At 41.4% G+C, this 12,922-nt stretch overlaps 1 protein-coding gene across 2 annotated transcripts; it reads right to left on the minus strand.

Moving 5' to 3' along the window:
- Positions 1–243: 243 nt before the first annotated feature.
- On the minus strand, positions 244–10,539 carry LOC133415271 (carbohydrate sulfotransferase 12-like). 2 transcript variants are annotated; one of them, XM_061701199.1, is made up of 7 exons: positions 10,417–10,539; positions 9,645–9,799; positions 7,151–7,249; positions 6,562–6,708; positions 6,015–6,167; positions 4,262–4,441; positions 244–2,505 (listed from the first exon to the last, which is right to left on the minus strand). In XM_061701199.1, the coding sequence occupies exons 3-7, from the start codon at positions 7,151–7,153 to the stop codon at positions 1,957–1,959; spliced, it is 1,032 nt and encodes a 343-aa protein (XP_061557183.1). In that variant the 5' UTR covers positions 7,154–7,249; positions 9,645–9,799; positions 10,417–10,539; the 3' UTR covers positions 244–1,956. The 2 variants fall into 2 exon arrangements, with proteins under 2 accessions (XP_061557183.1, XP_061557182.1); XM_061701198.1 differs by having other exon boundaries at positions 6,562–7,249; positions 10,417–10,538.
- Between the last annotated feature and the right edge of the window lie 2,383 nt (positions 10,540–12,922).

The following is a 12,922-nucleotide window of genomic DNA, read 5'->3' on the forward strand; positions in this document are numbered from 1 at the left end:
GACCTCAAATTCATTCTACACATGAAAGCAAGGCCAACGATGCATGTCATGCAAATCCAATGATGACGACATTGAGAGTACTGTACAGTAGTTGACAATTAATTTACCACCGTACACTTAACCATACCACAGCTTCAGGTACAGGTCAGTACTCACCTGAAGGAAAGGAGAAACTGTTTCAGTTTCTAACCAAACACTTGTCTCCTGGAGTGGATTAGGATGATGGTGGTGAATAAAGGACAAAGTGACATCTTGTGAGCAATTGACAAGCTACAGTGTTAATTTTTTTTTTTTAATGTCATCTTCAATAAAAATGCATTGGGGATAACCACACACTGTGCACTGTAAGAGACAAGAAAACTGAAACAACATCCCTTAAAAATAGCTTAGACTGCATTTGAAAAGAAAGGCGGTGTGTGCGACGTCTTATGACATCTGAGGATAAAGTGGAATACAGTGTGTTCATGACACCATCAATAGTACAAAACACACACAGTAATCCTGTCTGAAGATAATGAGTTGCACATAACGATCCACTATGAAGGAACAGACCGAATCGTCACACAAGGTCCAAGACAATTAGACATCTCTGCTGAAACTTTCCACTGACTCATATCGGGGTCATGAAAAGACAGACGAGGCCCAGAATACCAAACAGATGTGTGGCATCACACATCTGCAACTGCATTCTGCTCACTCTAAGAATTCCCTTTAGAAAAATAACTTTTTTTTTTTTTTTTGCTGTGTAAACATTTGCAACCAAAGGCACTATCTTGTTTCCCACTCATATCATCCGGGATGCTTCAAATACATGCTCAAGCCTTTAGAAATACCAACTCTGAGGCGTTCCAACTGTAGGTTTGGTTGCAGCCTTCAGGGTTGACACCACCACCACGTGAACTGTAAACACACGTGTGACAACAACAGGGCTGAGGTGACAAGTACTACCAGTAACTAAGAATGTTGAAAGTCCAGTTTAAGCCTCAAAAACAAGCCAAGACAAATCCTACTAATCAAATTTTCAGGTTTTCACTAGAGCTGTTGCACTTTTGATGATGCTACAATGCAGATTATATCATGCTTGAAAAGTGGCCGAAACAAGCAAACTGCAAAATGCCAGAAATGACTACATCGCATTACGTCGCATTTAAATAAAGTCTCCAAGCTGAACGCTTATAAAATGGATCGTGATATTGCCCTACTTAATGTGAGCTCAAAAGATTGCTTGGTTGTTCCATCACCAATTAATACCATTCGTGCTTTCAATGAAAACATTGTACAATATGAAATAAATAAGTGTAAAACTACCACTGTAGTGCAGCAGCATTAAAAATGTGTCTTGACTGGCCAACTGGCAGCCTCCTGCTACAAAGCCTGCACGAGTAAGTCACATGGTAACTGTGAGCGGCCAATCAGACGAGACATCAGAGCTGGAAATGTAACACGCTTGACGTGGGAACTTACAGAAGGTGCAAAACGGCGCAGACACCTTCTGCTAATCTTAACTGGCTCACACTCATCTGTGTGCTTTGTGTGATTGTAAAATATTCAATGAATTGTCCATTCACCGATGATTTAGCTGACTAATTTGTGTGCTTCCATAGCAGAGAGACCCAAATGATATCCTCAATCAGAGTAAAACTTAATCAGAGTAAAACAAAGTGAATTCAAAGATTTGTTTCTAAATACATAATACATGTTTGAAAATAATTGCTGAAAATGTGCAAAAACTGAGAACTACTGTCCATAGCACTGAATTGTGGAGATTTAGCGAAAACATTTTTTTCACCATTTTAGTTTTTCAGGGTTTTTTTTGTGTGGCCGTGGCTAAAATTAAAATTTGGCATTATGGTTAACAACCCCCTTTTCTGTGGTGTGTTGAATTTAGAAGACATTTGTTTTCACTTTACTTAGACTTTAAATTCTAAACATCTTTAATCTTGTCAAGTGTGAGAGTCACTCATTGAGGATGGAGTCTGGTCTATTGTAACCAAAAAGCCTGAAGTCGGGTTCATACAGTTTATAAAGTTCCCTCCGCACCTCCAGGGGCACCATGTTGAACCAGTCCGATTCCCAGTCGCCGGTCGTCAGGTTTCTGTGCGAGGTGGGAAACTCCACCACATTATCCACGCGCAGCAGGCGTAGTAAATGCTCAGCATCTTCCTCGGCCGTTTCCAAGTGGCCCACAAAGTCATACTGGATCTGGCACGGATGACAAAGGCGGTACACCTGCCGCCAGTGCTCATTAAAGGTACTTTCCTTCTCCGTCTGAGGGTCCAGGAGATACTGGATGAAATGAGAGGAGGATGGGTGGACTCCCGTAGCAAACGCCTCGTCCACGGAGTCGGGGGGCGTCGGCTGGTTGGCGTAGCGCCGCAGCATGACCCGAGCAAAGCGGCGGTAGAAGTCCTCGTTGGGCAGCTCAAATTTATCCCGGTAGGCAGATATGAGACGCACAAAGGGGTCCCGCACAAAAAGGAACTTTGTGTACTTCTTAAGCTTGACCTTCGAAACAAAAGCAACACATCGCATTTGTTACCAGGCATTCAAACAATTCATGGAGACACAGAAAGTTAGTCAAAACTAGGAAGGAAACAACTTAGATGCTCAGAGATTGCTTTGATAAAGAATCTGTGATACAGTACATCCAAAAAACATTTACAACGCTGGACCTTTTGCACATATTTCCATGTTACAGCCACATTCCAAAAGAGATTCAATTGACTTTTTCCTCAAAATTGTAAACACAACACACCCAGCCCATCCCCGACTTCAATCACATGGAATACATGCCTGTGAGTATTGTTATATTGTCTGACCATATATGTGGTTCAAATAGCTGTTGCTTAAAGTGTTACAACACCTTTTTTCGTTAGCCCGTCTATGGTCTTTCCATGTGTAAGCATTAAGCAACCGGACTTTAAGGTTGAGTTATGTCGTTGTTTTAAATACACAACATGTAATTGTCTTTGTTTTGTATTTAGTTTGACAGTAAACTTTAACTGGGAGTGGCATTAAACAGCTTGAAACCTATATTTTGAAGAGCTGTTCACTCTCTGCCAAACCTTTATTTGTCCATTTTGGAAGACGTTCCTTGACATAAAATGTTGAAAAAGTAGCTGTAAATACTAATTGTGAATCTCAGTTATAAAAAGTAGGCCTTTCATAAGCAACTCTCCTAAAATTCAAGTGAATCTTGTCAGTTCAGTCTGGGGCAGTCTACCCAGAAACCCTGACCAGACTTGTGTCAGTAGATTAACATTTGCATGACTGGCTGACTTATACTTGTTGTTATACACCCTGCTGTTCTGTAAATTGAAAGCATTCATGGATGTTTTCTATTTACAGAACAGCAGAGTGATGTTTTTTTAAGCTCCCAAAAAATAAAGAAGTAAAAAAGCGATGGCTTGACTTTTTAAAGACACACTCAGATGGCGACCTGAACATCAACACCACCACCCGACTGCAGTGTGCATTTTACGACGGAGAGTTTTGTCAAATTTCACCAGTGACAACATGGCTTCATGGGTAACTTAATACTAGTGACTGGGGCAGTGCCGAAGGTCTTGACTACCTAGGCTTCATCTTACCGTCCCCGCTGTCATCAGGTGCCGTGTTCGGCTATGACATTATGTCACCAAATATTCATTCAAATTTGTCAGGCTTGTTAACATTACTCATCTCTGTGGTGTGCCGAATTTACATGCAATTCTTTGGGCCTGCTTAGTGCTACTTTAAGAGAGGTTAGAGGCGGGTTATACTCTGAACTTGTCGCCGGCCGATCGCAGGAAACAGACAAATAACTCACTCACATTAACATCTATGGAAAATTCCTCAGTCCTCAGCTAACCCAAGATGCTTTTATTTGGAATGTGGGTGGAAGCTGGAGTACCTGGAGAAAACCCACACAAGCGCTGGGAGAACATTCCAATCCAAAAGTTCTGAAATACGAGCCTGACGTGCTCACTACTAGTCTGACGTGCGGCCTCTTGTGGAACTGATTATTCCAAATAAAATCCATCTCAGTGGGAAATGTTGTATTGAAATCTGAACAAATTGGAGTGGTGGGCACCACGGATGAATTCAGAGATGGAAACCAGCCTGTAACTGATACCTCTGAATAGAATTAATTCATATTTTACAATACAATAAATTACCAATTTGAACAGAGCAATACTGGTTCGCATCATAAATAAAACACTGAAGTCCAAACTGAAACCACAAAAAAAACCAAAAAGTCGAAAAAGGATTTTCAACAGACCTTCATAAGATGCCTTGCAAACTTGCCGTAGCGCTTCCAGAACTTGTTGAAGGTGAAGTGCATGCTGCTGTTGTGAGCAAGCTCCCTGGGGATGGCCATAGGGTCTCTTTGCGGAACGCCATCATGGAGCAGGCTCTCACTGAGAACGATCATGATCCGCTTCCAGTTACTGCACGCCACCTAAGGAGAATTGATAACGTAAAGGTTTAGCCTCAAGTTCGGGAAAATTATCACAGAAAAAAAGATATGCTGCTACAGTGATCCCTCGTTTTTCGCGATTAATGAGGACCAGAACCCCCCGCGAAAGGTGAAACACCGCAAAGTAGGATTTGCCCACCCCCCAACACATTTTCATGTATGTGGGTACCAGAATGTTTAAAATATGTAAACCGTATTTGTACTTTACATATTTGAGTCAAAAATTACAACAGTACACGTATTTACTTAAATCTTTAATTATAAAACCTTAAACAGTAATTAACTTTCATCAACATTGCCTTCTGAGAGAGGCGAAGAGGCTTGCGTTGGTGGCGGAGGAGAGGCTCTCACTTGACTCGTAGAGGCTTTAGGTTCACTCCGAGACTCTTCTGGTGGAGGGGCTGATGGTGTAGCTGGGGTTCTACCTTGGAGGGAAACATGGTGATGGGTAGTTGTTGTCTTTGTTTGTTCTTTTGCTTCAAAATTCCCCTGTACAAGGACATAACCCCAGTCTCTTATTACGCGGAGTTACCACACGTTTCGCTTCCTTATTGAAGCAGTCTTGCGGATGTTTGCTTCCTCTTTCTCGATGTACCGCACTGTAGATTCATTCACCCCATAATGGCGTGGCACATATGCATAACTTCTGCCCTCTTTGATCATATCTAAAAGTTTCACTTTTTCGCTGATGGTCATCATTTTCTTCTTCCTCTTGTGTGCCCCGGAAGAAGCTTTCGCAGGGGCACAGCGCTTAGGCGGCATTGTAAGGTCTTAACTAATCAAAAAAGGTTATCGCTTGAACAAAAAAAGTTATCACGAACACAACACTAAGATACAGTATGCGAGACAGTCAACAGTGTGGACGAGACTGGCGACACACAACAAACGAAGATGTGGGTGAGGCTGCGATGATGCGCAGCCAATCAGCTCACAGGATAAATCCACTCGGGCTCTCATTGGTCGAGGTCACGCCGGGAACCAATCACGCGCCTTGTATGTGCCTGTGGCATGTACAGTACAGTACAGGCATGTACAAAGCCTCTGAGTCCACTCATCTCTTTGTTTGGCATGCAGGGAAACCTTCTCTCTCGTGCATCAACATGAAACAACGCGTCGTTTCGCAGTATGGCTGCTGATATGGCTGTATTTTTTAATTTTTATTTTTTTGGATGTGACTATTTTTTTTTTTTAATGAATATTTTGGAAAAACCCGCAAAGCACTGAAGCCGCAAAACGTGAAGCGCGAAGTGGCGAGGGAACACTGTAAATGTGAAAATAATGGCATTTGTGTGTGTTTTGTCCCAAAGACAAATGACAATGGAACCTCCAAAGTCAAAAACAAACCATTGTAGGGTTAATAAAATGTAATGTTGAGGTGAATGTTGAACTCTCATGAGACTTGCTGATGCTTCACCTGACATCACACACAATGACTGTTTCAACACCATATTATTGCAGAAAATGATGGTTAAATTCCAAATTGAGCCATTTTTGGACTGTTAAACTTCGGAGGTCCCAATGTATACCCGAGTGAAAAATGCAGAAGATTGTGTACCTTCGGAACGTAGCAGTAGATAATACCATGCCTGTCATCAACTATCAGATGATCCAGCTCCTTGTTGGGAATGTCGTCAAATGAACGGTTTTTTCCAGGAAATGCCAGGCTGTCATTAGCACAGAGATCCTTAAGTAACTTCTGCCGGTTCTCCTGTTGATTTCATTTGGAAGGCAAATGATAGTATCATCAGTAAATAAAATGATGAGCCCAGTTTTTAGCCAACACCTTATAGCAGACCTAATACAATGAGAAAAAGACATGAAAGATGGTAGGACCAAGATGCCAGAACGACTGTTACGTAATGTGACAATAAAACACATCCCTTACCAGTTCTTCATAGATACTCACCTGTACAACTACATATGAAACAAGACCTACAGCTGGAGGGTGTGCGGCTACTTTAATCAGAAAACAGATTTTTGTGGGGGAAAAAACCTGACACCTTATTTTATATTATTATGTATTACAGCTACAATAAGACTGAATCCATAAATTAATACTCATACATAATTCCTTAGTAGTCAAGTAGCAACTACGCCTTCACCTGTCTCTGGCGGAGCTCAGCTGCCACTGGAGTCAAATGAATCTTCCACTCCTGCCTCGGTATATATCGCTCTTCCGCCTTCTCTGATTGGTTACTTGTTTCAGCTGGCACAGGGTCTGTGGGTTCGCCAGTCCCAGGCTCTAAGAACTGGTTGACAAAGGCATCGATGTCAGAGAGGAAGGACGGGGTTCGGGTGGTCTGAGGCTGCTGCGGTTGTTGCTGCTGTTGGTCAGGATTTGGAATCTTGGGCCCCGGTGAGACAGGGGTGAGCAAAAACTGATGAGATGCTCCAACTTCCTCCCAGTACAGGATGATCAGAAGAATCATGAAGGCGGAGCCCAGGACGACAAAAATGTGAAACATCCTGTTTGTTCCCATCCTGAGAATGCGGTGTGCCAGATGTGCTTTCCCTGCTACAGGATGATCGATAGCGATCTCCTTTTACTTTGAAGAGCCTCGTTATTGGATCACCATGGCAACAGATTGAAATAGTTACTTGGCTCTTTTATAGGGTCACCAAGGCAACAGATCTTAGTTACAGAGCTCTTGCTACAGGGTCACCATGGCAACAGTCAAGGTCCTCTCTCACCATAGGCGGCAGCGATAACGGAGCCGGCGCTTATCATGTTGCCGTGCAGGACGCATCCACGGATGAAATTCTCACCTCCGCTCCATGTGGCCACCTCACCTTCAAAGAGACAACACACATAGCAATATGAGGGCGACGCATCCATGGAGCCGCCACTACATTTTAAATCCAACACATAAGCGTGACACTTAGATTTACCATCAAAACGCTACCAAGTAATGAATTCCTGTTTTTTTCACTGCACAGATTCAAAGAGAAACAGCAGGAAATTGTTCATTTGGCGCATTACAAAGAACACTAAAATTTTACCTACCTCCCACATTCAGCTAGAAAAAAAATTATTTAAAAAAAAAATGCAAAATAAAAAAACACATACTAGTGAAGGGAAGTGCTGCATACCATACACATTCCAGGCTCTTATGATTTCCCTGCAGCAATAGTAGGTCCACTCAGGTTTAGGAAAAAAAATATATATATTTTTTTTAAATATAGGTCCAACTAAGAACTGCAGCTTTACTACATCTGTGCTGTGGTGAGCTGAGAGAATTGGATTGGATTGTGGGTCTGTTCAGTTAGATCCCATTCTGCAGACTGTCCTCCTCTTCATGTGCAGTGTATCAGCAGTAATAGTCACAGAGCATTTTCCACTCAGACATCCTTCTAAATTTGGAGCTCCCGTGCAACAGTTGTCACTTTATTTCCGATACCCTGAAGCTATGAGGGCTGCTTTGGCCTGGAAATTCATCACATCGCTTCTCTTCTCATGCTTCACTATATGCGACACCACATCCGACACATCAGGAGCTGCAAATATGAATGCCTTTCTCATTACTACCTCAACTGGATTTCTAATTTTACTCTAAGCCAAAAGGTGCACGTGCAAAACTGTTGCAGGGAGGAGGATGCTCTGTGCCCAGTAACCTAATCCCACTGGAAAGCTCAAGACTAGTGACTTTACAACTTGTTTTGAAAGCTAATCCAGCACCAGTCTGTACTTCACTATTTCCATTTTGTACTACAGTACTTCATAAAATCAATCGACAAATATATTGGGACACCTGGCCATTACACCTACAGGAAATGGAAGAAAATACAGAGTTGCTTCCACTCTTCTGTGAAGACTTTTGGAGTGGCTTTGTGGGAAATTTGGATCATTGGTGTGGTTAACAGTCACTGATGTGGAACCTGAGAGAGGGAGAGGGCCTGGCTCACAATCTCAGCTCATTCCAAAAGCATTTGAGGAGGATGTGGGACAAGGCTCTCACATTCTTCCATACTAAACTCATCCAGGTGCACTTTAAATTGACCCTGTACCATTTGAATAGTATATTGTGCAATAGTTTGAACTCAGTTGCAAAGCTCCATTCTGATAAACGCTTACTACATATTGCTGGAGTAAATTTCCTATGCAGGAGTTCAGCGATGCGACAATGAATGGAATAATAACAACTGCTAAATAGCTGACTATTTGAATGACCAGTTACTGTATGTCAGTTTGAACACTTAAAAGGAAAACAACAACAAAATATGATGTACAGTAGTATATTTTTCAGTCCTTCTTCTGTTCTGTGGACAGATCCAGTTTGTGATTGTGTAAAAGTGTAGTCCAACTAAATTTTGCTTCTTTTAAACCACATAACCTTCCTGAGTATCGATTGATGACCATTTTCTTTCCACAACTGCCACTCTACTATTTTCTGAGGACCATCCATCCATCCATTCATTCATTTTCTAGAGCACGTCCTTGCCCTCAATAGTGAACGCGAGAGAACTGGAGATGACTCCGTGTAAGAGGCAGCACAATCGCAGACCAAACCAGACACACAACATTTCACGTTCACACCTACGGACAATTTAGAGCAGTGCTTCGCCACTGTTGTCACCCTGGGGCTTGCGTTTTCCTATTGTCACCAAGTTGTGACCCATTTTTACATAAGTGAATAACAATAAAGAACATGAATTGTTCAAAACATATGTATATCATACTTTTAAACATAAAACATGCTTGTTTTATAGATGGATAGATGGACATGCTTACATGTTCAAAGTGCCTTTGAGCACCTTATTAAGAAACTGATTTACAAGATTAAAAAATACAGACATGAAGAAAATGATAACTGCACCAAATATGGCCACAAAATTTCACTTATCTTGACATTCATCTTTTCTTTTTCGGGAAAATAATGCTATTTTCCATATAAAAGTCCGACCTGGTATACACTGACTATTTTGGTCAGTTTTTTTGCATATATATACATAATTTATAAGTAAATCGGGAGTGCGGCGTAATCTTATCACTAATTTACACTAACACAGTACTAAATGTCATAATAACATCATCTATTTGTATTAAAAAACCAAAATAATCCAATGAAAACACCCAACCCCCCCCCAGTAATTTTTTACTACCTGTTCGCGATCCACGTCCCACTTTTGTGTCCCGACATAATAGTTGAGTACCCAATGTTTTGAATGTGGGAGGAGGGCTTCATACCTGGTGAAAACCTATGCAAGCACAGGGAGAACATGTAAACTCCACACTTGAAGGTTGGGGTTGAGATTTGAACCTCCAACCTCAGAACCTTGAGGCAGAGGGGCTGCTCAGTTTTCAGCTGCCTTCTGATGACTACTCGTCGTTTTCTGGCGCACCTTTGGAATGTGGTGGAACAGGAGAAACCAGTTAGAACTCTGCGCCCATATGGACGAATATTTATCTTGTTGACTCCATGACAACAAAAATGAAGGCAGTTCTCGCTTTCTGACGGGAACGTTCGTCTTGCCTAACTGACTTGGCTTAAAATGGGACTTCGAAGGGAAACTGCAGGCAGTTTCCAACTAGTTTTGAAGGTCTTTGTCTCGCTTTAGCACCGCCTCAACAAAGCGGCGAAGGGGGCGAGTGTGCAAGCCGCACAGCCGCACAGGTTCAGCCGAGCAGACATGAGCTCCCCTTACGCGCCGCCGCCGTCCTGTCAGCGGATGCAGAATGGACACAATTATCGCCTTTGACCGAGGGGTAGAGCCCGGGGAGAACCGGTTGTCCTCACGCACATGAGCCTCATCTCGTGGAAAAGAAGTCTCGCGTGGAGCTGCTCGCCCAAATTCTGGAGGTAATAATTCGAGGTAGCCGACAAAAACAGTGTGTTTTTTCCCACGCTATCGCCCTGTCTTGCTAGATTTCATGCCAAAGTAGTCTCCAGCATTCAACAAATGTACCCGGCGTTGCTTCCACGATTTGGCGATGCTAATATGAAATGAAAGCATGTTACCTTTTGTTGGGGGGAGGGGGGCGCTGCCTGCCCCGCGTCAGCTGAGCTCGCCAGCCGGGATGCCAGCAGGTCTTCGATGCGCCCAAGGTTGCCTTCCTCCCGAGATCAAGCGAGATTTCGCAGAGTATCGCGATAGTTTGCCTCTCCACAATTCCGCGTTTCTGGGTCAGTTCCATCAAAACATGCTTGTTCTCGCAGGAAAACAAAAATGACGACATAATTGGATGTGTACATTTTTATTTGCATAAGGTTAACTCGGAGATGTCGTCAATCTTCACTGAGAGTCACGTACACTAAATGGAAGGAAAAAGGGGGAAACTTCACCTTGTGTTCAATAAAATACGAAAGCCAATCAAATATACAGTGGGTCAACATACAGTATAAGTCCAAACTAACCACTGTCCATTTTTAACAGCCCTTGGCATACAAACAATTACATTTGACACAGCCCGTGTGTCAAGTATTATACACGCCCCTGACAAATAATAGGATAGTCAGTTTGGTGATACACTGGTGACAAAGCAAATATTTATTTAAGATAGAAAATGTGACACATTTACATTAAACATTAAATATTTAAAATAAAACGTGTAAATGTATCCATGCAAATGAATGAATTCATTTTAAATTAAAAAAAGCACGTGACAAATATTCATGGAACATTTGTTTATATTGAAATTAAAATAAATAAATAAATTGATATCTAGGAAGATTTGAATTTACAAATTTAAATGGAAAAACACGTGTTGTTAATTACTATTAATTACATATTCCAAAATGGAATAAATAAATTGAATCCTCAAAATTCTACACACAACACCTCACAGTGAAAATGCTTTCAAATATTTAAAAAAAAAAACAACAACTAAGAAATCACATGGACATTAAGTATTCACAGTACCGTTGATACACCTTGGATAGCAATGGCAGCCTGTAGTCTTTTTAAATATTTTGTCACAAGCTTGGCACAACTATCTTTGGGTGGTTTGGCTCATTCCTTTTTGAAGAACTCCAATTAATCTCTCGAAACATCTCGAGGATCAACGGAAACAGAACGCAACAAAGCTCAAGTTTTGAGCGTCATGACAAAGGTGTGAATGCCTACTGGAACATGTGATTTCTTAGTTTATTTTTATTTTATAATTTTTTTTTATTGCAATAACTGGTTTAAAACTGAAGTAAATAAAAACCTTTTATTTTGTATTTATTTTTTTTACTTTTTTTCAAGTGTCAAGCGCTGCGAATACTTTCAAGATAAACTGTATATTGCGTGCACGCACACGCGCACAGACAAAGTCGTAAAGCACAGAAATATTGTCACGCTATTTAGTATATACTCCCATGAGTGTAGAACCATGGGAAATGTTCCAAAAGGTTAATGATTACTATGGCTGAACACATTAATAAATGACATGCAAAATTAACCCTCTGCATTGGTTGCAGGGAAAGTAGCTCGTAAAATATGCATTAAAAATGATTTAAGCCAAATTCATCATTTTTTTTCTGCTGCCCGTCCTTGGAGATGAGATTATTGACTCTAAATCCTCTTGCGGCCCATTAAAACAAACAAACCAAAAAAAAACATATTTTTAGTCCTTATTCAGAAAGAAACTGAGATTTACTTTGGATGGAAGTTGCTGCTATATCACTGAAAAGAATAATATGTAAATAAAGATGTACATGCGTTGTGTTGACGTTTGCAAAACGTGAACCATATCTACAGTATGTTCATCTTGAAGTTAAATCAATATATTCTTTTTTGCTACTCAAACAGGTGACGTCACGTGTTTACAAACCCCAGAGAAAACAGTCTACAAAAAGAGGCGGGGGATTATGACACCGTCTATCTCCCAAATGTAATGCTGTCCTTTCATCCCTTCCGAAGAAAGTCAATAATTTACAAATGCCTCTTACAAATAACAAACAAACAACAGAGACACTTTTGGCCTTCAGTTACCACCACAGCAATTGTTATAATTGAACGCAATATTAACTAGGGTGATTCCACCCAAACGACTGCCACCGCTTGCGTAGGCCTCTCTCCAATGTATCTTAACGACTGACGTTTCGCATACCAAAAGAGTGAAAACCTTCTTGGTTGGGGCTTGCCTCTAATTTAGAAGATAAATACTTGGTATTCCACAGGCTAGAGCTGTTCTATCTAGCCTTGGTGCATGAACTGATGAAGCCTGTTTGATGAAAGGCAAACCATCCTAAAATCCAGTTAAGATCGATGCAGTGCCCTCGGAATACAATGACGTGGATGAATGAGGACATTCACAGGCATGTGGCGTGATGGAATTTCCATCCTGAGAACAAAAATCCTCTCGCTCGGTGTGCTTGCTGCTGGGACAGCCAGGTAACAGTTGCAAGCCAAACCTGTCCTCATTCTTGGCCTACGAAAGGAGTGCGCACTGCAAATAATCACAGACCTCGTCGTGTGCAATGGAATACTGTAATTCCCCACTCTCTTTCCACTTTGATAGTGCGGGCTTAAAGCAATTTT

Source organism: Phycodurus eques, chromosome 16 (assembly GCF_024500275.1).
Source record: "Phycodurus eques isolate BA_2022a chromosome 16, UOR_Pequ_1.1, whole genome shotgun sequence".
Classification (NCBI taxonomy): domain Eukaryota; kingdom Metazoa; phylum Chordata; class Actinopteri; order Syngnathiformes; family Syngnathidae; genus Phycodurus; species Phycodurus eques.

Excerpts from the sequence above, each read along its gene's own strand:
- LOC133415271 (XM_061701198.1), bottom strand. The coding sequence starts at position 6,939 with ATGGGAACAAACAGGATGTTTCACATTTTTGTCGTCCTGGGCTCCGCC. Across the intron at positions 6,168-6,561 it reads CTGAGCTCCGCCAGAGACAG|GAGAACCGGCAGAAGTTACT; the intron begins GTGAAGGCGTAG and ends TGAAATCAACAG. Across the intron at positions 2,506-4,261 it reads TTGCAAGGCATCTTATGAAG|GTCAAGCTTAAGAAGTACAC; the intron begins GTCTGTTGAAAA and ends TTTGTTTCGAAG.